This window comes from Lissotriton vulgaris, chromosome 2_1 (genome assembly GCF_964263255.1).
Source record: "Lissotriton vulgaris chromosome 2_1, aLisVul1.2, whole genome shotgun sequence".
Lineage (NCBI taxonomy): Eukaryota > Metazoa > Chordata > Amphibia > Caudata > Salamandridae > Lissotriton > Lissotriton vulgaris.
In genome coordinates, this window is record NC_141687.1 from 108,976,263 (window position 1) to 109,001,136 (window position 24,874).

At 43.0% G+C, this 24,874-nt stretch overlaps 1 protein-coding gene across 1 annotated transcript in view; it reads right to left on the bottom strand.

The window, feature by feature from the left end:
* Positions 1 to 24,874, bottom strand: part of AIPL1 (AIP like 1 HSP90 co-chaperone) — a 316,559-nt gene that overhangs the window by 138,076 nt on the left and 153,609 nt on the right. Inside the window, exon 4 of the mRNA XM_086958475.1 lies at positions 18,125 to 18,301. Within this exon, the coding sequence (XP_086814601.1) occupies positions 18,125 to 18,301 (177 nt within the window). The remainder of the gene's footprint in view (positions 1 to 18,124; positions 18,302 to 24,874) is intronic.

Here is a 24,874-nt window from a genome sequence, read left to right on the forward strand (position 1 = left end):
GTCACCTTGCTGCCACTTCGGGGCACACTTTGACAAATAAATAGGCACCACGAATGCACTTTAGAGTGTATGTAGTGACAGTAGGTCAAAAGACCTATGGAGATATTGAGAAAGAATTGAGACGGCTTTGAGACGGCCCATCTAGTCCACTCTGCATAGTACAGAGTTTATCAGGCACCTCATTCTGTCAGTGTGAGAATTTTATGCAGTCAAAGTCTATTTATTTTTTATTTATTTAAACAGTTTTATATAGCACTGGGAAAACCCAAGGGTATCCGAGGGCTTTACAGGAGAAGGATAAGATCGCATAATATAATAATACATTCAAACATAAAGGAAAGGCAAAATATGAGAACGAAAAGTAAAGGACAATAAATAAAAATCAAAGGTATAGGCAGTAACATTAAGAACCAGACTGGGCATTGGATGACTGAATAAGTGGGAAAGGCCAGGGTAGCTGGGAGAGGGACTAGGGATAGGGTGGGGTTAGGGAGGGAGAAAGGAGAGAAGAGAACATGAAGGGGAATGAGGTGAGTACAAGTGAACAGGAGGTAGGAGGAAAGAGGTAGATGTGAGGAGCTAAGCGGGGTGGCCGGTCAGGTAAGAAGAGGAGAGGGAACATGGTAACCTAAGGGCCAGGTTAGGAAACACCTGGGAGGTAAACAGGATTAATGACCCCAATATTTGAGGAGAAGGTGTCGTTTGAGATCTGTTTTGAAGCTGAAGTATGAGGGATTGCAACGTAGATCTTTGGGGAGAGAGTTCCAAATGTTGGGCGAATTACAGGAGAAAGAACGTGCTTGAGTTGATTTCTTTTTAACCAAGGGAGGGACCAGCATGAGGGCATTGGAGCTTCTCAAGTCTCTGGAGCTGCCGGCTTTGTGAAGTTTTTGGGGGAGATACAGTGGGGTTTGAAGGTGCAAGGCTTTATGCTTAATGCAGGCGTTCTTGTAGATGGATCTGCCATCCAGGGGAAGCCATTGGAGATCTTTGAGGATAGGAGAGATGTGATCCCGCCTCTCAGTATCAGAGATAAGCCTGGCAGCAAGGTTAAGGACTAACTTGATTGGCGCTAGGTGAACTTTAGGTGTACCTAAGAGCAAAGCGTTGCCGTAGTCGAGTCTGGAGAGTACTAATGATTGGACGACAGATTTAAAGTCATCAATAGAGCTGAAGGGTTTGATTTTTTTGAGGTGGAGAAGTGAAAAGAGAGCTCCTTTGGCAGGATTTTTTATGTGAGGGGAAAGGCTGATGTTTTGGTCAATGCTAATTCCGAGAGATTTGACTGAGCTATAGATGGAAAGGGAGCAGTTGAGAGCAATAAGGTCAGAGAGCCAGTGTTGAATGGGGAGCCGGTTATTTTTAGGGGCAAAGAGAATGACTTCATTTTTTTTAGGGTTGAGTTTCAGGTGGTTGTGATGGAACCATCATTGAATCTTAGTTAAGGTGTTGTTGAAGGATCACTGACAGAATATCGAGGAGCAAAATATCGACCTCCCAAAATATTGTGGAAAAAATATAGAATACCAGAATATCGACTTCCTATCTTCAAACAGGTAAGTACAAAAATATCGACTCCAAAATATCGTTGTAAAAAATATAGACAGTCAAAATATAGAATTTTTAAAATGTCTTAAAAGTAATATATTAATAAATATAATTCATTTAAACATACTTAAAATACTTAAATAAACTTAAAATTAATAAATAATAATGTAACTTAAAAAAATGTAAAAATAATTTTAATACATATATATATATATATAGTTGGAGGACTCGTAACAATCCAGTCTGGGTTTTCATTTGCAACATAATGGAGCATGTTGGGAATTGACTTTCAATAGTATAAAATAAGAGGGCATAACGCTGAATAACATAGTCTGTTAAAATAAACATGAAGCAAATTTCGTTTTTGCAGGGTTTACATTGTTGTAGCTTTGTTTAAACATATTTTAGTTATGCCTTCTGTGGGAAAACGAACTACATTATTTCCCATGCCTACAGCTACCCAATCACTGTGGAGTGAAGTGCATCTTCGATTTTAATGAACTGTAAACCTTTAAAAAAGGCACCAATATGGCGCAACTCAGGTTGATGAAGGCAGCTTGACTGCCGAAATGCGTCCCTGTTCGTGTAAATGCTGTAACCAAGAATATTAAAACGGAAAGAACCCCCACAACAACGTGTGCTGGCTCCTCAATGTAATTTAGTTGGGGAATATATTTATATATATATATATATATATATAAATATATATATATATATATATATATATATATATATATATATATATATATATATATATATATACATACATATATATATATATATATATATATATATATATATATATTACCTACTGGCTATCGCCAGTAGGTATATATAGTTAGGATTAATTCCCTATGGGATTTCTGAAAATTCTATGTCTAATAACTTTGGCGTTTGTGGACGGAATCGGCTGAAATTTTCAGGAAAATGGCACATTTTGTTTCTGAGCAGCCCCTGAAAATTTGGTGGGGTTTCGTCAAGGGGGGGCTGAGAAAAAAGGGGGGTCCCAAAACGCATTTTTTGCATTGAGTTTTCCATAGGGCGGTTGGACTCACTTTTAGCTCGAACGGCTGAATGGATTTGCACGAAACTTGGCAAAATTGTAGGGACTGTTAGCCCGATGTGCCTTTGCTAGGTCTCAATATATGTGCTTCAGTGGATTTTGAGAAATTAACGTTTAAATCAAGATATATATCTGTAACAGCGCTCCGGGCAGCGATCCGGTCCGCTTACTTTTCGCGTTTCGGAACTTTGCGTGCAGAAAGCTGATTGGCTCTCCGGTGTCTGTCAACATTCTAAACAGTCCGGAGCGGCCGCCATCTTGTCTCTCGGTAGGATCGAGAGAGAAGAAGAGGTGAAAAACGAAAGGGGAATTTAATGAAAGGGGGCAAGGTATCCCCCTCCTGACCCCCTAGGAATGTTGTTGGGGTTATTAAAGGGTCCCGTGGGGAAAAGAAAAAAAAAATGATTTTTCACGGTAGAAGCGCTTCACGGGCCGCGAACTGGGCCGCAAACTGGTAGCGAAACGGGAATTCGCCATTTTGTGCTTCGTTTTAATTGTTTAGAGATAAAAATTATCGCCGCACATCGGCCACAATGCATGAGTATCGTTGAAAAGTCAGCGATATTCATGCATTATCCAGCAAATGCTCTTAGCCGTGTTATCCACCTTCCATTGGATAACATGGTTAAAAACTGCTCTGTGCGTGAGCTTTTTGTTTTTTTTTTTTTGTTTTTTTTGCTGCGTGACGTTTGTTAACGTTCGATTCGATGGAAATCAGGAAGTGTTGACCACCATTTTATCACTGCGAGTAAATATTTTGTTATAAATGAATCCTTATTGAAAAACATTGTCTGCGCCATCTTGCCTTTTTGTCCAATGCCACAATTTTGTCGTGCACGGCAGCCATTTTAGATGCCTTGACCAGGCCCACTCTCTGCACGCCGCCGATCCTCAGCATGGCTTCCCACCCTCGCAAGCATCTCCCCCACGCACTGGTCATCCCCGCTCTGTCTCTCATGCATGGGCCATATACTTCCCCCCATCTGCGCTGCTCTTCTCTGAGAATCACACCCTGTGCCCTCCCGACACCTCTCTTTCACCCTATTCACTACCGCACTGTTATATAATGTGATTTCTCTCACTTTGTTGCTCTCTCGTGCTGCAGCACGAGAGATCTTCTTCTTGGTTCTGGAATCCTGCCTTTCAGTCGTGAGGATTCCTCGCACGTCACTTTGGACGTTGGCTTCCTCACGACTGGATCCCGTTGCTGAAACTTCGCACTCCAGCCCTCAGTCCTCTTTATCCGAGGAAACTTCCCTTCCACATGATTCGACTTCTCAGGAAACTTCCCTTCCACATGATTCGATTTCTCAGGAAACTCCCGAAACCCCTGAAGTGGCAACCAAAAGGGCTTTTCGTTTAAAACAGTTATCCTGCAGATTGAGAGACTATGTTTTAGAGTAATTTAGCTTTACACTGCAATTCCCCATTGTTCCTACAACTTCTCCTGTTTGCATTAGTATGTTTGCTTTGTTTCCTTCCTTAGTGGGGAAGATGTTATATAATGTGATTTCTCTCACTTTGTTGCTCTCTCGTGCTGCAGCACGAGAGATCTTCTTCTTGGTTCTGGAATCCTGCCTTTCAGTCGTGAGGATTCCTCGCACGTCACTTTGGACGTTGGCTTCCTCACAACTGGACGGCTTTGGCTGTGGGTGCTTTCGCATGAACTTAATCTCAAGAATAAACCTACAAGCTGCAACCTACGCAAGTCTGATGATCCATTCTTAACACGCACCCTCTGACACTCCTCTTCCTCTGTGTCCGATTGTCCAGGCCGGACCTAGGCTATCACCTACCCCTGCGGATGTAGTTTATGGCCCCAGCTGTAGAGAATTCAGACATGCCAACCCTCCCGATTCAGGCGTGTGACTACTGATTTCAGTGCTAGTCTCCCGCCTCCCGATTTCTGCAAGCAAAAACTCGGGGGCATATTACGAACAACTAGCGATAATTTTTGTCTCTTATTTGTTTAGAGACAAAAATTATCGCCGCACATCGGCGATTTTTATCGCAGATAAACCTTGCTATTATCGCAGAAAAGTCAGCGATATTCATGTTTTATCGAGCAAATGCTCTTAGCCATGTTATCCACCTCCCATTGGATAACATGGCTAAGAACTGCTCAGGGCAGGTGTTAGATTTTGGAGATATTCGCGCTTAGCGCGAATATCTCCAAAAGTTGGTAATAGGAGATAGCGATGTTAGGGACTGTTTCCAGTCGCTAACATCTTGGCACGCCCGCTTTGCATGTCATTAGTGATAAGTATCACTGACATGCAAAGCGGGGCCCAAGATGGTCGCTATCTCCTTTTAGCTGTCACTAACTGGTGTTAGCGACAGCTTGGTAATAGGGAGATATTTTTATCTCCGCTTTCTTGGCTTTTAAAGCCAAAAAAGCGGAGATAAACCCCCTTGATAATATGCCCCACGATTCCTTGGGGGTTTCAGCTGACAGGGCTTGGTATTGTGTTACATGGTAATTTTTCCAGGAAACGTCAGAGGGTCGATGCAGGGGTTCTAGAAGAGGTGATAAACCATTTAAGCCTCATGAACAAGCGCATGGTCTTTTAAAGATTTGTGAAGTACTCGGGGCGGTGGTGTGTGTGTGCCCTCTTTCAGGAGCGGGCGGGGGGGCACTGCCAGCAACTTGCCAGGTCAGGTAGTGTTCAACACGTGCATCACCCTTTCTCTGCCTGCTATTGCGTCCATGCTTCGGAAAGGTAAGAAAAAGAACGTGCATTTGAGTTTGAAATGTCCGATCCTGCAGCAGCACACTTCCAAAGCCCACACATGACAATAACCCGATTCAAGGCCCCATTCACCCGTTTTTAAAAAAATAGATAACACTCCAACAAAGTAAGATTATAAAACTTTATTAACTATTAACTATAACGAACGGAACAAAAACTAAAAACATTTAAACATTTTTCAACACAAAAAGCAACAATGGTTAGAAGCTGTCTTTTGTGCGAATAGTCCCAAGGCAGCACAACGTGCAGAGTTCTGGAAGGCACCCAGGTGATGTCGCCTGGGTGCCGAACTGGTTTTAGGATCCTACAATGCAGCACAGAAAAACAGCGTGGGGCGTCCCGGGTGGTGCGGGGGGAGGCCTCGTCAGTAGCGGTCTGTTGTGCGAATAGTCCCAAGGCAGCAGAACGCGTTGAGATGTTGATGGGACTGTGTCCAGTGTCACATGGCTGACACAACATGTACGACAGGCACCCAGGTGATGTCCAGTAAACTGCCGCACTGGTTTTGGTATCCTACAATGCTGCTCCGAAAATTGGCGTGCGGCGGCCCGGGGGTGGGGGAGGCGGCGTGAACGGGCCTCCCCAGGTGGCGGCCATCTAGCTGAGTTGCGCTCGCTTTTGCGGCTACAGCGTCTCGCTCACCATGTTGTTGAGTTGCTTTCACTCTTGCAGTGCAGCGATAGGCGGCTGCCACATGGCTCTTAAAATGGCGGACGGCTCCTCGGTTTTGGGCCTGGTCCACTGAAATGGCCCTGGGACACCTTGGAACTCGGACGCTTGCCTGCTAGGGCTTGGGCTCCATTCTCGAAAAGCGTCCCCTCAGCCGTGAAGATTCTACAAAAGTTTTGGGGGCCCCCGACTCCCGCAGGCTTCCGGTGGGGAGCGGCTGCCATGATTGCTCGCGGAATGACCACGACGGAGCCACGAGATGGTGGTGCTCTCATGCTGACGCCAGCTTCAGTCTGAATGATCCAGAAACAAGGTGGGGCTTTCATCGTTTGGGAAAAAAAATGTTCTAAACCAATGAAAAGTGTTATTTTTAGGTCATATGACCAAGCCTTCCATCTTTAGGAAACCAAAAGTAAAATGAACCAATGAAAAGTTTTATAAACAAGTCACATGACCTGTTATGCGGCATAGGGCTACAAAAAGCGTAGAAAATCCGTTGGCACGTGAGGCGGCGTCAGTAGCGGACCGATGTGCGAATAGGCCGAAGGCAGCACAACGCGCCGAGATCCGGATGGCACCGAGGTGGTGTCCAGCAAATTGCTGCACTGGTGTGGCCATCCTACAATGCTGCGCCGAAAGACGGCGTGTCCAGCTGAGTTGCGGTCACTGTTGCGGTACAGTGACTCGAACGCGCCGAGATCCGGATGGCACCGAGGTGGTGTCCAGCAAATTGCCGCACTGGTGTGGCCATCCTACAATGCTGCGCCGAAAGACGGCGTGTCCAGCTGAATTGCGGTCACTGTTGCGGTACAGTGACTCGAACGCGCCGAGATCCGGATGGCACCGAGGTGGTGTCCAGCAAATTGCCGCACTGGTGTGGCCATCCTACAATGCTGCGCCGAAAGACGGCGTGTCCAGCTGAGTTGCGGTCACTGTTGCGGTACAGTGAGTCGAACGCGCCGAGATCTGGATGGCCCCGATGTTGTGTCCAGCAAGTTGCCGCACTGGTGTGGCCATCCTACAATGCTGCGCCGAAAGTCGGCGTGGGGTGCCCCGTTGGCTTATGAGGTGATGTCAGTAGTGGACCGATGTGTGAATAGGTCGGAACCAGCACAAGGCGCCAAGATCCGAACGGCAAGTCCTGGATGTTGAGTGCCTCAGTTGAGAGTTCTGAGCAGTGCTTGTAAGACTATCTGAAGTTTATTATAAGAATCAGAGTAAGTTGAAGACTGTCTGAAGCTTATTTGCACCTTTTGCAGCTTCACTATTGCCCAAGGTGGTGTTCAGCGGTTTTTTTTTCCTTTTCCTTTCTACTTCTTTTCCTACAATCCGTTTCATCTGAAGACACGACCAGGTCCCTGAATGTGTGTAGGGGGACGCTATTGAGTGAATGAAAATGGCGGCTTGTCCAGCTGAATTGCGGTCACTGTTGCGGTACAGTGAGTCGAACGCGCCGAGATCCTGGACCGATGTGTGAATAGGTCGGAACCAGCACAAGGCGCCAAGATTCGAATGGCAAGTCCTGGATGTTGAGTGCCTCAGTTGAGATTTCTGAGCAGTGCTTGTAAGATTGTCTGAAGCTTATTTGCATCTGCTGCAGCTTCACTATTGCCCTTGTGTGGCCAAAGGTCGCACATGACATAGGCGGCCGGCTCCCGAGGTCCGGCGGAACTTTTTGCCTTTTCCTTTCTGCTTCTTTTCCTACAATCCGTTTCATCTGAAGACACGACCAGGTCCCTGAATGTGTGCAGGGGGACGCTATTGATTGAATGAAAATGGCGGCTTGACACAAAGCTGACTCAAGCGTTACTGTTGATGCTATACAGACAAAAATTGGTTTTCAGTTTGTACATTCTTCATGTTTTTTTTTCCATCCAAGTCTGATTAAGAGTTTGTAGAAAAATGGCTTCAGATTTTCCACATACTACTCTTCAACATTCTTCCTAAATGTAACAATGTGAAACTCACTAGGAGAACGGCTGTTTCTGTTTCCTTTCAAAATGCTGCCAACAATATTTTCTGAATGGAAGACACCATCTTGTAGCATAAAGGGCCGAAAGGGGTTCTGGTCTGGCCGATGGTTGGTGGAGACATTTTGACTATATCTTGGACCTGCCCGGCCTCGCCCAAAATGGCGCCGGTATAAATGGGACTCGTAACTCCTTGCCCGCAAATGTATATCTAGAAAATGTTATTGTAAGTGGCCCTGTCCTATTTTAATTACAAAATGTATGTCCACCGATTCCGCAACTGTTAGACACCTTAGTTCTTGCAACCTAATGGCCCGCTCGTTACGTTCCTCTACAGTGTAAATGTCTCCTCATCATATACGATTTCAGTTTGCTCCGTGGCCGGCCCACGTGGTTATAGGCCCGTATTTGTATACTGACATTTTCACAATAAAGGTTTTTAAAACAAAACACGGTAGTAGTATTTACATTGGTAAAGTTTTTACTTTTAGTCACTGTTTTCGAATCAGTAAAAGGCAAGTGAAATAAAGCAGTCCAATTACATGACGGATAAAAGGTATAATATGTAGGAACGCAGTAAAGATAAATGGTCAAGGGCAGTTGTGTTTTTCATGTCTGCAACATAAAGTGATCGATAAGAATCTGATAATCAGGCGTATCGGCGACTAAGACAGCAGGCCGAATCTCTTTTACTCAACGGTTCCGTCATGGAAGGAAGAAACGCCCTTTTTCTCGAAAAAGGAATATATTTTACTTGCAAGACAGTTGTAAATTTTCCGGGAAAGTACATTAGCCTGGAATATTATAACATATGTTTGAAAAAAAAATATTCGAAAACAATAAAAAGCGTAATTTTTAGGTCATATGACCAAGCTTTTCATCATTAAATTAACAAAAGTAAAATGAACCAATGAAAAGTTTTATTAACAAGTCACATGACCTGTTATGCTTACGTTACGCACTGTGCGCTGCGCCTCGGATCACTTCCGGGTGCGCTAACGCGGCGTGTCATATAACGCATTACGCGACAACGTAGGTCAAGAATATAGTCAAAATGTCTCCACCAACCAGCGTTCAGAACACAACCCCTTTCAGCAGTCCAAAAAGTTCTGTTCAGGCAACAAGAACCATCAGTCAAAGAGGGGAGGGCAAGTTCTTCTCTTCCGGGTCATGTTGGGGCGCTACCGGAACTGATCGAATTGGTAGTCTACAGTGTTTCTGGATGTTTCAGACTAAAGCTGGCGTCAGCATGAGACCACTACCATCTCGTAGCTCCGTCGTGGCCATTCCACGAGCAATCATGGCAGCCGCTCCCCACCAGAAGCCTGCGGGAGTCGGAGGCCCCCAAGACTTTTGTAGAATCTTCACGGCTGAGGGGACGCTTTTCGAGAATGGGACCCAAGCCCTATCAGGGAAGCGTCCGAGTTCCAATGTGTCCCAGGGCCATTTTAGTGGACCAGGCCCAAAACCGAAGAGCCGGCCGCCATTTTGAGAGCCATGTGGCAGCCGCCTATCGCTGCACCGCAAGAGCGGGAGCAACTCAACTACATGGTGAGCGAGACGCTGTAGTCGCAAGAGCGGGCGGTAAACAGCTGAATGGCGGAAGAGGCACAGTGTAGCAAAAGCGGGCGGAATGGCAACTAAAACGGTAAAGGGGCGCCCCACTACAGCTTGTCTTCAGGTGAAACGGATTGTGGGACAAGGTCCAGAATTGAAGAGTCATCAAAAGGCAAAAAGTTCCGCCGGACCCCGGGAGCCGGCCGCCTATGTCGGGGGCGATCTCAGGCTACACCAGTGCTATAAGACTTGGGGAGGGTGTCGGAGCCAAGCGTCTTATCCGAGTCCATGGCCATCACACCGCCCCTCAGGGGCCTCCGTCAAGCTGTTTAGGAAGGTAACATATCACATTGTTTTCTAATGCAGTCAGGTCCACAAACGACACTCACTTACTTTGAGAATAGTGAAGCTGCAGTAGGTGGAAATAAGCTTCAGACAGTGTTACAAGCACTGCTCAGAACTCTTAACTATGGCACCCAACATCCAGAACTTATGCTATTTGAGAATGGCAGTGACATCGAAGCAACTCAGGGACCAAAACCATTAACGTACTTTCACGTATGAAAATCTTACTTGGGGAGGGGGCAGGAGCAAAGCGCCCCCTCCCAGTCAGCGCCACCACACCGTATGTTGAAAATTTGAAGCCATCGTTCTACAAAGTCAACCAAACTTGGATTGAAAAATCTAGAAAAATGTACAAACTGAAAACCAGTTTTGGTCTGCTTAGCATCAGTAGCAACGCTTGAGTCAGCTTTGTGTCAAGCCGCCATTTTGATTCAACAAAGCACAGGCATTGAAAAAGGCTCAAACTCAGAACTCTGAACTATGGCACCCAACATCCAGGAGCTTGCCATCCGGATCTTGGAGCCTTGTGCTGCTTTCGATCTATTCACACATCGGTCCACTACTGACATCATCTTATAAACCAACGTTATGTAAATAGTTTTTTTAATAAAATGTTTTACCCTGTTTCTTTGCTGGTGTATTGTCTATATTTTTAATATTTGCATAGGGTTTGTCATTATTTTGTGCGGGATGGGTGATGGAGCCGAGCTGTCTTGCAGCCCTCATGGTGTGGAGCTCAGTTCATCTCACTATTTTCGTATTTCTCATGAAGGGTTGTTCCTAATATTTCTATTTTAGCGAGGTCAAAAAGAGATCCAATTAGTGGCCTACTGATTTTGCTCGATTACTTTTATTTTTTTACACGATTTTTCACTATCTGCAAAGACTAAACAGAGTATTGCGACTTTGTGCTTGTTTGTAAATAGAGAATGATCCAAAGAGAACCAATTCTAAAACAGTAAATGCTTGGACAACAATCAATCAAATGGAGAGACAAGCAGGCACGACGGATTACAACGGGGGCAAAGGCTTGCGTTAACTACCGTTCACTATCTGCAAAGAGAGAGTACTACTAAGACAAAAGAGGGGAGGGGGGGGGTGCAGCGTTCAAAGCACATCAGCGTGCATAAATACGAAAATGTTTTTATCTATCACGTACTTGACATTTTAAAGCTTTTCATATTTGCTATTAAAAAACCAATGAAATTCACAGAAAAAACCATAGGTTATAGTGGATATATAGTTAGGAATTTGCATTTACAAAACCTTGAAAATTCAATGAAAAAACCATTGGTTTAAGGCCATATATAGTTAGGGATTTGCATTTACAAAACCTTATTTTACTCGCATAAAACCATTGAAATTCCATATATAGTTATAAGCGCTAACTATATATCGCGCACCCGCAATCCACTGCTGATGATGTCACATATTACATCATTCATGACATGGTTAGTGACATCACTGATGACATCACTGATGACATCTCAAATGACATCACCGATGACATCACTGAAAACATCTCATTTGACATGACTGATAACATCACTGATGATATCATTCATGTGATAATACGATGAACCTCTTCAGACTCTAATATAACCTTAGATACAATCAGTGTAAACAGACACTCACAGACTGTCACTCATCCATGGAGTTACTCACACATCTAGTCAGTCATGCAAAGAATCAATCACACCTCCATTTCCTCAACTATACAGTTATACAAACTTTACTTATTCAAACATATACTAACACATATTTACTCTATTATACAATCCCTGATACAAGTTCACAATGATCCATACAGCCACTCACACATTCACTGGCTCTTATGCACAGTTATTTATATATGTCAACTCTCACATGTACTGTGTTTTACATATGTACTTACTTTGACATGTAGCACTGAGATATCCATTCACTCACCAATGCACTCATGCACACAGTCAACCGCCCATACAGCTGTTTCCACATGCACTTTTGAAACCATACATCTAGTGAATCAACTGCTCACACATCTATGCACAGAGTCATACACCTCCCAGCCACCCACACACACACTCAGTATCCCATACAAATACTTGGGCAACCAATCAATAACCCATATAGTTACTCATATAGCTACTTATCAACACATGCAACAGTTTACAGAACAACAGACATAATGATGCACAAATTAAGACAGTTTAGTCACTAACCCATGCACTCAGTGAGACACATTTAATCACTCACTCATACAGTCAGTCATGCACCTACTAAATCCTTCATCCAGACACTTATATATCCACTCATTCTTCAATATGTAAGAGATATTTTAACTTTACAGAAACATACAGTCACTGGATGTTGTCATCAGTGATTTTATCAGTGATGTCATTTGAGATGTCATCAGTGATGTCATCAGTGATGTCACTAACCATGTCATGAATGATGTAATATGTGACATCATCAGCAGTGGATTGCGGGTGCGCGATATATAGTTAGCGCTTATAACTATATATGGAATTTCAATGGTTTTATGCGAGTAAAATAAGGTTTTGTAAATGCAAATCCCTAACTATATATGGCCTAAAACCAATGGTTTTTTCATTGAATTTTCAAGGTTTTGTAAATGCAAATTCCTAACTATATATCCACTATAACCTATGGTTTTTTCTGTGAATATATATATATACATATACATATTATTAACAAAACATATACAATATTTTAAACGTCGATAGCGAGAGGGTTAAATTTACTATTACCACTCCAGTGAGTGCAACAGTACAGAAAACATTGGATAGCGTAGGGGTAAAAATTACTATTCCCACTCCAGAGAGTGCAACAGTACGCTTGGATAGCGTAGAGGTAATAATTACTATTCCCACTCCAAAGAGTGAAACAGTAGGGAAAGCATTGGATAGCGTAGGGGTAAAAATGACTAATCCCACACCAGTGAGTGCAACAGTAGGGAAAGCGTTGGATAGCGTAGGGGTAAAAATTACTATTCCCACTCCACAGACTGCAAAAGTAGGGAAAGCGTTGGATAGCGTATGGATAAAAATTACTATTCCCACTCAAATGAGTGCAACAGTAGGGAAAGCGTTGGATAGCGTAGGGGTAAAAATTACTATTCCCACTCCAGTGAGTGCAACAGTAGGAAAAGCGTTGGATAGTGTAGGGGTTAAAATTACTATTCCCACTCCAGTGAGTCCAACAGTAGGGAAAGCGCTGGATAGCGTAGGGGTTAAAATTACTATTCCCATTCCAGGGAGTGCAACAGTAGGGAAAGCGCTGTATAGCGTAAGGGTAAAAATTACTATTCCCACTCCAGAGAGTGCAACAGTAAGGAAAGTGTTGGATAGCGTAGGGGTAACAATTACTATTCCCACTCCAGTGAGTGCAACAGTAGGGAAAGCGATGGATAGCCTATGGGTGAAAATTACTATTCCCACTCCAGAGAGTGCAACAGTAGGGAAAGCATTGGATAGTATAGAGGTAAAAATTACTATTCCCACTCCAGAGAGTGCAATAGTAGGGAAAGCGTTGGATAGCGTAGGGGTAAAAATTACTATTCCCACTCCAGAGAGTGCAACAGTAGGGAAAGTTAATACTTCATATATGAATGAAAATTAATTAAATATTATTACCAATACATACGTTTTTAAATAATTAATAATTTTTTAAAACAAATGAATTAATCAATTAAAAGTACAAATAAAAAATAATTATTTTAAAAAATTACTTACAATATATTAATTAACAATTACAAAATAATAATAAATTAATATAACAAAATCCAATACATAAATTAAACAATGTTAATATTTATAATTAAATTACTTCCTAACCTATTTCCCTATAAACCCACAACCCACTACTGAAAAGAAATTAAAATAATTAACATAATTAACATTTAATCAATTAATTAAAATTAATTACCATTTATATTTTAATTACAACCCAATTATACATTATTTAACAATGATTTACCAATTATATTTTAATTATTTACCAATTAATCAATTCATTAAAATTAATTACCAATTACATTTTAATTAATTACCAATTAATAATTATTTAAAAATTAAATCAAAATAAATACCAATAAATAAATTAACATATTTAATTGTTTTTATTTAAATTACTTCCCACACTATTCCCCTATAAACTCACAACCCGCAACAGAAAATAAATTAATACAAATAACATAATTATCAATTAACCAATTAATTAAAATAATTACCAATTTATTTTTAATTACTTACCAATTAATAATTAATTGAAAATGTATACCAATAATAAACTAACATATTTAAATAATTATAATTAAATTACTTCCCACCCTATTCCCCTATAAACCCACAACCTGCTACAGTAAATAAATTAATATAATTAACATAATTATCAATTAATCAATTAATTAAAATGATTTACCAATTACATTTTTATAGATTACCAATTAATAAATAATTAACAATTAATTCAAAATAAATACCAATAAATAAATTAACATATTTCATTAATTATAATTAAATTACTTCCCACCCTATTCCCCTATAAACCCACAACCCGCTACTGATTTATATTACGCAAAAAATAAAATACCATAAAATTAATTATTTAAAATAAATTATAAATTCAATATACACTTTTCACACATATAGTAACATAAAAAACACTTTTAAAAAATGATTATAACTTACCTCTAATTCGATATTTTTGTTGTCTATATTCTGTCCATTCGATATTTTGTCCATTCTATATTTTGGAATCGATATTATTGCTATTCTAGTCAATATTTTTCTAGTCTATATTCTGTCCAGTCGATATTGTGTCCATTCTATATTTTTGAATCGATATTAATGTAAATCGATATAAAAAACTCGATATTTTGACTGTACACCATTGTTGAGGTTTAGAATGTCTACATGGGATTTAATTTTACAGTAAAGTTGGGTATCATCTGCATAGAGTTGGTAGTCGATGCCTGCTTTGTTTAGAATGAGGGTGAGGAGCTCCATGAAGAGGTTAAATAGAGAAAGAGAGAGAATAGACCCCTGGGGAACACCCAGTGAGACACGCATAGGTTTAGAGAGTCAATGGCTGATTTTGGTTTGTTGGGATCTGTGCTGGAAGAAGGTAGTGAACCATTCAAGAACGGGGCCATTGAGGCCAAACCGATCTTTGAGGGTATCGAGTAGGGCAGAGTCGAAGGCAGCAGAAAGGTCAAGAAGGAAGAGAAGGGAAGCCTCATCCTTGTCGATAATGTTGAGCATTGCAGTTTCAGTGCTACAACCCTTTCGGAAACCTGATTGTAATACATCCAGAAGGGAAAATGAGTCAATGTGTTTGTCAAGTTGGAGCAGGACGCATTTTTAGAGGGTTTTAGAGAGAAGAGGTAGATTAACTGGAGGGAAACAGGGACACAACCCGTAGACAGGGAGGCATTGATGATGGTAGTCCAGTAAGGTATGATGATATGCTTAAGGTCTTGAACCATGTTGGCGGGGAGTGGGTCCAGGGTATGAGAGGAGGGTTTGAGCCTGGAGATGATGTTGAGTACTTCTCGCTCTGTAACTGGGATAAAATGAAGCCAGGAAGCATTGTTTTTAGGCTGTGCGCTAGGGGGGAAAAGATCCTGGGGAATGATCGTGAATGGGCGATGAGCAGGATCGGAGGGGGTAAAAGGATCAAGGGGGGCGAAGGAGAGAAAGGAGTCAAGGGTGGTAGGACAAGGAGGGATGAGACACATTGCGGGGGAGAGTAGAAGCAAAGGATGCAAAGAAATTTGCAATTACTACGCAATTTTCGGTGGTGGCGGTCAACTTGGGGGTGGCAGAAGCAGATTGTTTTTTGATAATGGTGAATAATTCCCTGGGTCTATTCTTGGCTCGATCGAGTTGTGCGAGGAAGAAGGAGGCCTTTTCACCAAGGATGTGTTTTTTGTAGTTAGATCTAGCGGATCTGAGGAGGGCGAGGTTATAGGGAGAGGGGTGTTGTCTCCAAGAGCGATCGGACATTCTGAGTGCACGTCTCTCATTGTTGACTTCAGAATTAAACCAGGATTTGGAAGGGAAGTTTTTTTGCGGTTTTAATTTGGCTGGTGCAATTTGGTCAAGGATTTTGGTGATTGTTTTGTTGTAGGGGGAATAAGGTGAAGGTTTCTGGTTAATTTCTTAAGTTTAAGGTTTGTGGGTGGAGGGGGAGGAGTGAATCTGTTGATCGTGAAAAGGATGAGGTGATGGTCCGACCAATAAATGGGGACAATGTGCGAGAGGGAGGCTAAATCTTTGCTAGTGATGATGGCATCCAGCGTAGATTCTTTCTCTTGTGTAGAGGAATGGCAAAGTTGGGTCAAGTCAGTAACGTCAAGGAGGTCATTGAGGGTTAAAACAGAGGGGTCGTTATTATTGTTCCAGTGAATATTGAAGTCACCAAGGAAAATGTTAATGGGGTAGGAAATCGAGGCTTGGGAAAGTAGGTCAGACAGTTCATCTACAAACGATATAGGGTCCCCAGGGGGCTGACAGATATTGTGTAGCCTAATAGGGGCCCCCCCCTGAACTATAAGTTCAGCTACCAGGTACTCAAAGGTGGATTGGTCGGAGTTCTTGACAAGTTAGAGAGGGAGGTCATCTTTGTAGATGATGGCTAGACCCCCTCCCCCCCCCCAATTTTGACAGGCTTATCTTTTCTGAGGATAGAATAACCGGGGGGGAGGAGAGCATGTCGAGAATAGATGAGGAGTGAGCCTTGAGCCAGGTTTCCGTAAGAAAGGCGATGTCAATGGCTTCACTGAGGATAGTCTCTGAGATTTCTGTTGCATGACTTGCAGCCGATCGACAGTTGATGAGCATGCAGTTAAGGGGTTTGGTGTTGATAGCAGGAGTAGTTTCAGAGTAGACAGTGGTGCGTTGTGGGGGAGGCCTAGGCAAATGAGGGGAGATGGGGGTGCGGCTACTTCCCAGTTACACTGGAATAGAGGAGTGAAGAATATCCTTGTCCGTAGTCGCAGAAGAAAGTGGAGGGGTCTTGGGCGAGCCAGCGGCGGTAGGGATTAGGTTTATCTCAGGGAACGCCGAAGAGGAGTGTAGAGGAGTGTGAGATTCACCAGTCAAAGGGTAGGGGGGTAGGCATTCTTTGGGACCCCTAGGTCCAGGGAGGAAGGGTGGGTAAACGTAAGAGGAGGAATGGGAAGGCAGTTACGGGGGAGTCTATCATAGAGGATGTCAAGAGGAGAGGTGCCTCTATGAGGAGGAAGAGAAAATTTGGGAGGAGTGTCGTCGAAGGAGATGGGATGGTTGGAAGGATTAGTATTACGGAGGGAGATCAAGTCTTTCCTGAGGGATGAGAGTTCTAATGACAAGGTGGAGTTCGATGTTGAGAAGCGATTGGGTTAAGAAGGAGGACGATACGGAGGAAAGGAGGTCCGTGGGGATGGGGGTTTGTTTCAAATTATCCGGGAGGAGAGGGAAAGGCAGTGGTAGAGGAGGGGACCCCGGAGGCGGGACGAGAGGGGTGTTCCCGGATCTGACCTGATGAAGGATGGTTGTGTGAGTGTCCACTAACCCAGAGGTCTGATGGATGCTATGGGAGGAGGAGGGGGGGTGGCTGGGGAAGAGAGGAGCAATCATGTTTTTGTGGTTGAGGATCAATAAGAAAGGGTGGAATAGGAGAACATTCGGGCGCAGTAAGGGAGAAGGAGTGAGGGGATTCAGTGTGTTGGAGGGGCAGAGTAGGGGCATCAGAAATTGAGGGAGAGGAGGAAAGAGGGGTGGGAGGGGCAAGGTTGGGGATGGGTGTGAGGGGGTCGGAGGTGGTGGAGAGGGTAGAGGGGAAGGGAGAAGAGGGATCAGGCAGCAGGGGAAAGGAGGAAAGAGGGGTAACAGGGAAGTGGTTGGGGATGGGTGAGAGAACATCCAAGGGAGTGGAAAGGGTGGGGTTCAGATAAGAGGGGGAAGGGACAAGCGAGGGAGCGGGTGTAGTGTTAGCGACGGGATGCAAGGACTGGGATAGGGAGACTTCAAAGATATCAAAGGATTCAGGCGGAGGTCGGGCTGGAGTCTGGAGTTGTGTTGTTGTGAGGACTTCGTGTGTTTGCGCGGATGAGGAAGAATGAGAATGTGAGGATAGTAGATCGAATAGGTGGTTGAAATGGTGTTCGAAGATGGTGAGGTGATTTTTAGAGTCTAATATCCACATTTCAAGATGGCAGCCTCCTATCAGAGACTTACCTTGGTCTGAATGTTTTTCAGACAGATCACAGCTTCGCGATATTTATTTATGGCAGCCTCATAGCGCCCCAGTTTGAAGAGTCGATTTCCTTCTCCATGTAAGATAGGTACAGCTTTTAACTTCTCTTCATCATTAAGGGCCCATGATTCTCTTTGATAAGCACTTGGGGATTCCACCTGTAAAGACAAAAAGATCCAATAGAGATTATTGAGACAAAATATTCTGTTTTGAAGACAGACTTTGAAAAACCACACATTACACTAGAGTTTGACCTTACAGCTAGCTCACTTGTATGAGGTACATGCAGCATCACACTGCCTGGAACCTCAAAGATACAGGATCCAGGTCTAGATTTGCAAACGTTTTGTGTCGTGTTTGCATTACTTTTAACACAAATCCGGCGCAAAGTGTAGTGTGGTATTTACAGTAGCCAAAAGTTACACCCCAAAGCTGCGCCATGTGCTGCCTTGAGGTACTATGCATCAAGGGGGCTTTCCATGGAAGGTGCATGGGTGTTCCCATGCAACCACCCACGGGTTTTGATACAAATTTCTATGTACAAAGGGCCTCAATCACAATATTTTGACACACAGCCTACCTGCTGAGCTGCTGTGCATCAAAAGAAAAGGACAGAAATGCGCCATATCAGCAAGATTCTGCCATTTCCTGTCCTTTTCTCCTATGCTGGCGCACAGTGGGTGGCCGTGCACCAAGGAAGTCACCCTTGTGCCATGGTATCTGCATTGTAGAGTGATTGTTTTTGTGCAGGAAGGGACGACTTCACAATCACAACAGGTATTTTCCTCTTTCTATGTGTGCTGCATTAGGCATTTTTAGTAAATACGGGTCCAAGTCTCTAGGAATAATTCGCCTTTCATCCTTTAAATGTACTTTGAGATGGAGGACATTTATAGGAATGTGTTAGACAATAAATTGCTATGCAAGGGAAGTGAGAGAGATCATGTTCTTGTTAGAAGCCATGGTCGAGCGCCTTCCAACCCCAAATAATACGGCTTCCATAAGGTAAAATAGCTTCTGTGAGAACGACCTGTAGGACGATTGCAAACTTTGCACAAGAAGCAACCCTTCGTTAGAACTAAATGCATCAGGAGAATGTGTCACAACAGAAAAAAAGCGACAGAGTTAAGAAATCAACAACCTACAACGTGCAAACCTAATGGGCAGGCAATAGTACTTTTTGACTATTTATTTATTTGTTTATTTATTTATTTATTTATGAGATTTATAGAGCGCGAGCGAATGCCCGAGGGCGTCTTGGCACTAAAAACTCAATTCATGACTCTCCTGATATTGGATCCCGGCGTGGGTTACTGGTTAAACAGCCAGGTCTTTAAGCTTTTACGAAAAGAAAAAGAGTGGGACTCGGCCTGATGGACAGAGGAAGAGAGTTCCAAAATCTGGTTGCGGTAACTGGGAACCGTCTGTCTCCCCAGGAAACTGTTTTAGTACGAGGAACTGTTAATTGGTGCAGAGTTACTGATCTCAATTGAGACAGTAAGGTGTTATCTGGTTCCTGAGAAACTGCAAACCTAAGTTGTGTAATGATTTAAATACAATGCACAGTGTCTTGAATTTTATTCTATTTTTGATTGTTAACCAATGAAGATTCCGAATGGTTTGGGCAATTGGTTTGAATTTGGAAAGCAGTCTTGCCGCAGCGTTTTGTACTGATTGCATTTTGTTAACAACCCAAATTTGTGCATTGACAAACAAGCCATTGCAGTAGTCGAGTGATGGTAGTACGAGTGTGCTTACCAGGGTTTTACCAGCACTGTCTGGTAGAAACTGAATGATTTTTTTATGAGTTTTAGCTTATGGAAAGCTGTTGCCGCTATTTGATTAGCGTGAGCAGAAAAATTAAGATTTTTATCAAATACAACTCCTAAGTTCCAAACCTTTGGGACGGGGTTGGGCAAGGTTCCGAAGGCTGGCGGCCACCAGATGGGGGACCAACTTGGGGAGAGTTTCCCGAAGATGACAACCTCAGTCTTTTGGGAGTTGAGTTTAAGGGAGCTGGAAGACATCCAGTCTCCAATCGCCAGCGTGCCTTCCTGGAAGCGTTGCGCCACCTCTTAACCATCATTATTGATGGCGAAAACTAGCTGGGTGTCATCTGCATAGGAGGTAAGGCCCATCCCGTATTGCTTGATGACTTTAGCTAGGTCCGACACGTAGATGTTAAAAAGTGTCGGACTTAGGGATGAGCCTTGAGGCACCCCACATGGTAGAGAAAGCTCACTCGATTTAAAGGGACCTAGTGTAACTGCCTAAGTCCTTCCGGATAAGAAAGAGGCAAGTAGCTTCTTTGCTCCCAGTTGGATTCCCATCTTTCCGACACGGTCGATCAGGATGGAATGATCGACCGTGTCAAAAGCGGCAGATAGGTCCAGCAGTACAAGCACTGCAGTTCCTTCCTGATCTCTGATGGCTCTAATGTCATCAGCGGCTTTGATAAGGGCCGTTTCAGTCCCGTGAAATTTGCGGAACTCAAACTGTGTGTTATCCAGCAGGCAGTGTTCTTCGATATAATCCGACAGCTGGTGATTCATGGCCTTCTCTACCACCTTAGCTAAAAATGGAAGGCTGGCTATAGGTCGATAGTTTTTTAAATCGTCTTTGGCGAGATGTTGTTTTTTTAAAAGAGGCTTTAGAAGAGTATTTTTCAGAGCATTAGGATAGATCCCTGATTTAAACATGGCATTGCATATTTGGGTGACTACCCGCGTTAATAGGTCCATGACGGGTGGAAAATTGTTTGGTGGACATGGATCTAGGGCAGATCCTGTTTTTATGGTGTTGATAATGTCCAAAATTTGTTGCTCGGTCATTTCTTTGAAGAGAGTTAGAGAGCAAACACAGGGTGTCGTATAGGCGAGATGTGTGAAGGACTTATCCTTAGATGAGAAGGCCAGATAAATATCGTTAACCTTTGTGTAAAAGTAATTGGCACATGCGTCACAGAAAGATTGGGAAGGGGGTGGGGCAAGGTCAGGAGTTTTCCCTACTAGTTCCTTCACTACGTCATAGAGTTGTTTACTGGAGTTTTTAGCATTTTCTATTTGATCGCTGAAGAACTTCCTTTTTGCGTTGATGATCATTTTTTTATAGTTTGCTAGTGTTTCCTTGTACTGGGATTTGCTTTCATGGTCGTAGGTTTTTCGCCAGAGTCTCTCGCAACTTCTGCAAATTTGTTTTTTTTTCTAAGTTCTTCCGAGAACCATGGTGCAGAGGGGGCTATCCTATTCCTAGATATGGTTTTATAAGGTACCAGCGCATTTATAGCATTGCGTAACTACTCTGAATATTGATTCATGGCTATATTTAGGTCTGCTGACATCATCAGGTAAGTGCTATTCAATAATGCTCTAAAGACTGCATTATCGAGGTCCTTCCACGCTTTAAAAGGTGCGCGGCAAGGATCAGTCGGTCTGTCTATTGGCACGTCGTTGATAGAAATAGCACAGAGAATGGCATAATGATCAGACCAGGGGAGCAGGAGGACGTCTTTTACAAGGATCCCATTAAAATTAGAGAAAATGCCATCCAGAGTATGACCAGCCTCATGTGTTGGTGTGGGGACCCATTGGGGAAGTCCTAGTGTTTCCATGTCTGACAATAGTGCGTATGTTTCATTATTGTCTTGTTTATCTAGGTGAAAGTTGAAGTCACCTAAAACTGTATAGGAGTCCTCAATTGCTAACGATTCAAGCATTGAGTTCTGGTCGGAGAGAAAATCAGTGCGTGTTCCAGGCGGTCTACAAAGGAGCACTCCTTTAAAAGTATGTGAGGGTGTTAACATGATGGCAAAAAGAATTGCTTCACAAGTTGATGACAGTATGTGGGACGTTGTCACCGTAAAGATATTACGGGCAATTATTGCCAAACCACCACCCTTTTTTCTCTGTCTGTCCTGTCGATAGACCTGATATCCTGGGGGAACTGCAACCACTAAATCAGGATCTGAGGTACTATCCATCCATGTCTCTGTGACAAACAGTATGTTTAGTTTCGTATCCTTAGTAAAGTCTGATATTTCCTGTCGATGTCTGACTAGTGACCGAGCATTAATGAGCGCTAATGATATATTAATGTTTCTTTTGGCGCTCTTTTTACTAGAGGTGACATTGTTCGTAGCTGTGTAATCGACAGGACATACGATTCCTCTGTGCTGTATTTCTGATGTTGGGCTATTAGGTAGTAGTGAGAGATTTGGTCATGTCAAAATGTTTACCTCCACACCTAGAAAATGTCTAAAAGTCGAAAACATTCAATAGGACAAGACTGGAAAACTGAGATGAGAATAAGGTGTGGCTAGCAGAAGGCAGGCCAGGGGACTGCACTAGCCTTTTGCAAAACATTGTGCCTAAGGTGCAGAAAAGCAACAATAAACCATGACCGCATTTAGCAATTCAATGCATGGGCAAATAACAGGGGTAATCCGGAGTTAATGGTTCAGTTTCTTTTGTAAGACATTGTGATCTTAAAAATCAGGTCCTTGAAAACAGCTACTGAAACAAAGGCATTTAAGCAAATACAAGTGGGGCAAATATTCCCTTCACACTTGCATCCCATTTTCCATTACAAAATTAGTATATTAGGTGTGCACGTTCTTTAAACATGGAACACAGGAAACTACAAAACCTTATTCATTTTGTCATATTTTTCAATCTTCCGCAAGAGCAGCTGCCACAAATTGAACCCAGCGAGATGGCACTGTCAGGAGAGTTATTTGCCAAGAGTAAATAAATGGATTTAAATTGTTCGCACTTGACACATTCTTCTAAGATGTGTAATTTGTTGCACATGGCAGGAAGGACAAATCAAATGTTCTGTCAAGATTAGAAAAACAATTTGATCTATCATTTTTCCTAATAATATTACCTGGTAGTCTCATTTTCAGAAGCTGTGGTTCTCAGAATAGGCACAGCTACAAACAAGGGAAGGCTTAAGAAGGCCAGGCAGTGAGGAGAAAAGAACTGCCCTCTGCCAGCCCAGCCTCACTCACAATCGCCAACAATTGTGATGCCTACTTTCATATTTTGGGGCAGTGCAGCCAGGAAAAAGTGCAATGAATATTGCACGAAAGTAGTGATCGCCTTGATTCCCCTACGTCATGACCCTGTATTTGTTAAATTACCCCCTTACTCAAGTTAGAAAAATAATTAAAAGCATAAATCTCAGCCTGTTCTTTCAGCGTCTATAGAAATGACCCCAGCCATAGGGCTTGGATAATAGGTATCTTTATTAGTGTTAAAGCCTTATTTCAAGATGTGTCTTACGGTGTATTTTACATTAACACTAAATACTAAAGCAAAAATTCAAAAAATATATTAAGCTCCAGGTATAGCTTTGCAGCGCTATAATTTTAGTAGCGTTGATTAATACAAAACAGTGATGGGTAGAATCTCAGCTACTGGTAATTACTCGGGCTGCATAGCAATCCATTGTTATTTTACACACCATGCCTTCTCAGTTTGGACCCAACCATATGCACATTACTCTGATCCCAACCAATAGGAACCATCCAGCCTGAACTGCAAGGACAGGTCCTCACTGGACCCCAGCAACTCAAGAGTGAATTCACCCTGACTGGGGATCTTCTGTCCGGTGTAGCTTGGCTGAAAGTAATATGATTGCCTGGCCAGAACTTGAGGGGGAAATGTTGCAGCCGCCATTAAAGGACTTGGGGATTCGGTTTCTCCTTCCTGAGTTTAGAGGGCTAAGCTGACCCTCTCACACTTGTGTGGGGAAGTCGCTGGAGGACCTCACATTGCCCTTTCCATGCGGTACAATGGTACACCCACAGGAGATGTACTGTACTGCAAGTTTCACTGGCTGAAGCTTGCATGGCTACACGATACTATGGAGGTGACACTTGGTCACAGTATCGCAGGAGTTCCTGGCCCAGGAGATTGGCCACAGAGCCTGGAGGAAAGTCAGGCTCTGCAGCCAACCCCTTGAGGTACACAATTATTCTGCACCTGAAGATTCTCATATGGTCATCGTACAGGATCCTCCACTGGTCGTATGGACCTTTGGTTGTCGACTGAAAGCATAAGGAGTTAGCATCGGCAATAAAAAAAATTCACAGTAAAACCAATTTGGTTCCACAATAGTGACAGAGAGGATGGTGTCTAAGCCATAAGGGTTTATTAACAAGATTTAGTCAGTTACAAACAACCATCATTTAGTACAGTCAATGTATCCAAAAGCTGTACATGTTCATATAATTATGCAGTCTAAATTTGAATATTATAAAGAGAAGAATGCAAAATATAGTAACATTAAAGGGCAGAACATGAGGTAGATTGGATCCTTTGGTTCCATAGAGAAACGTCCCTAATCTAAATCCAGCTTCAGAAGTGGCAATGAGAATTTGAGAGTGGAAGGCGTCAGCATCAGCAAAACCAAATTAAGGTTCTTGTGGATGAAACAGGCAGTCACAAGCATGAAGCACAATACCCTTGGCAAGGGAAATCTGCAGAATTGAGGTGGGTAGGTGAGACCACCACCAAGTGGCCCTCAATCTGATCGGACCCTCCATTTCTCCTAAGGAGCTTGAATCTGCTTCCTTGAGGTGGAACCACAGGCTACATACACTCAGGGGTAGTCCGGAAATCATTGGCAGGTCATCCCCTATTAGAAGGGAGACCTTAAGCCTCAGTTTAAGGCACACTCTATTGTTTTTGGTCCTGAACAAAATGCCGCCTGAGACTTGGGATGTTGAG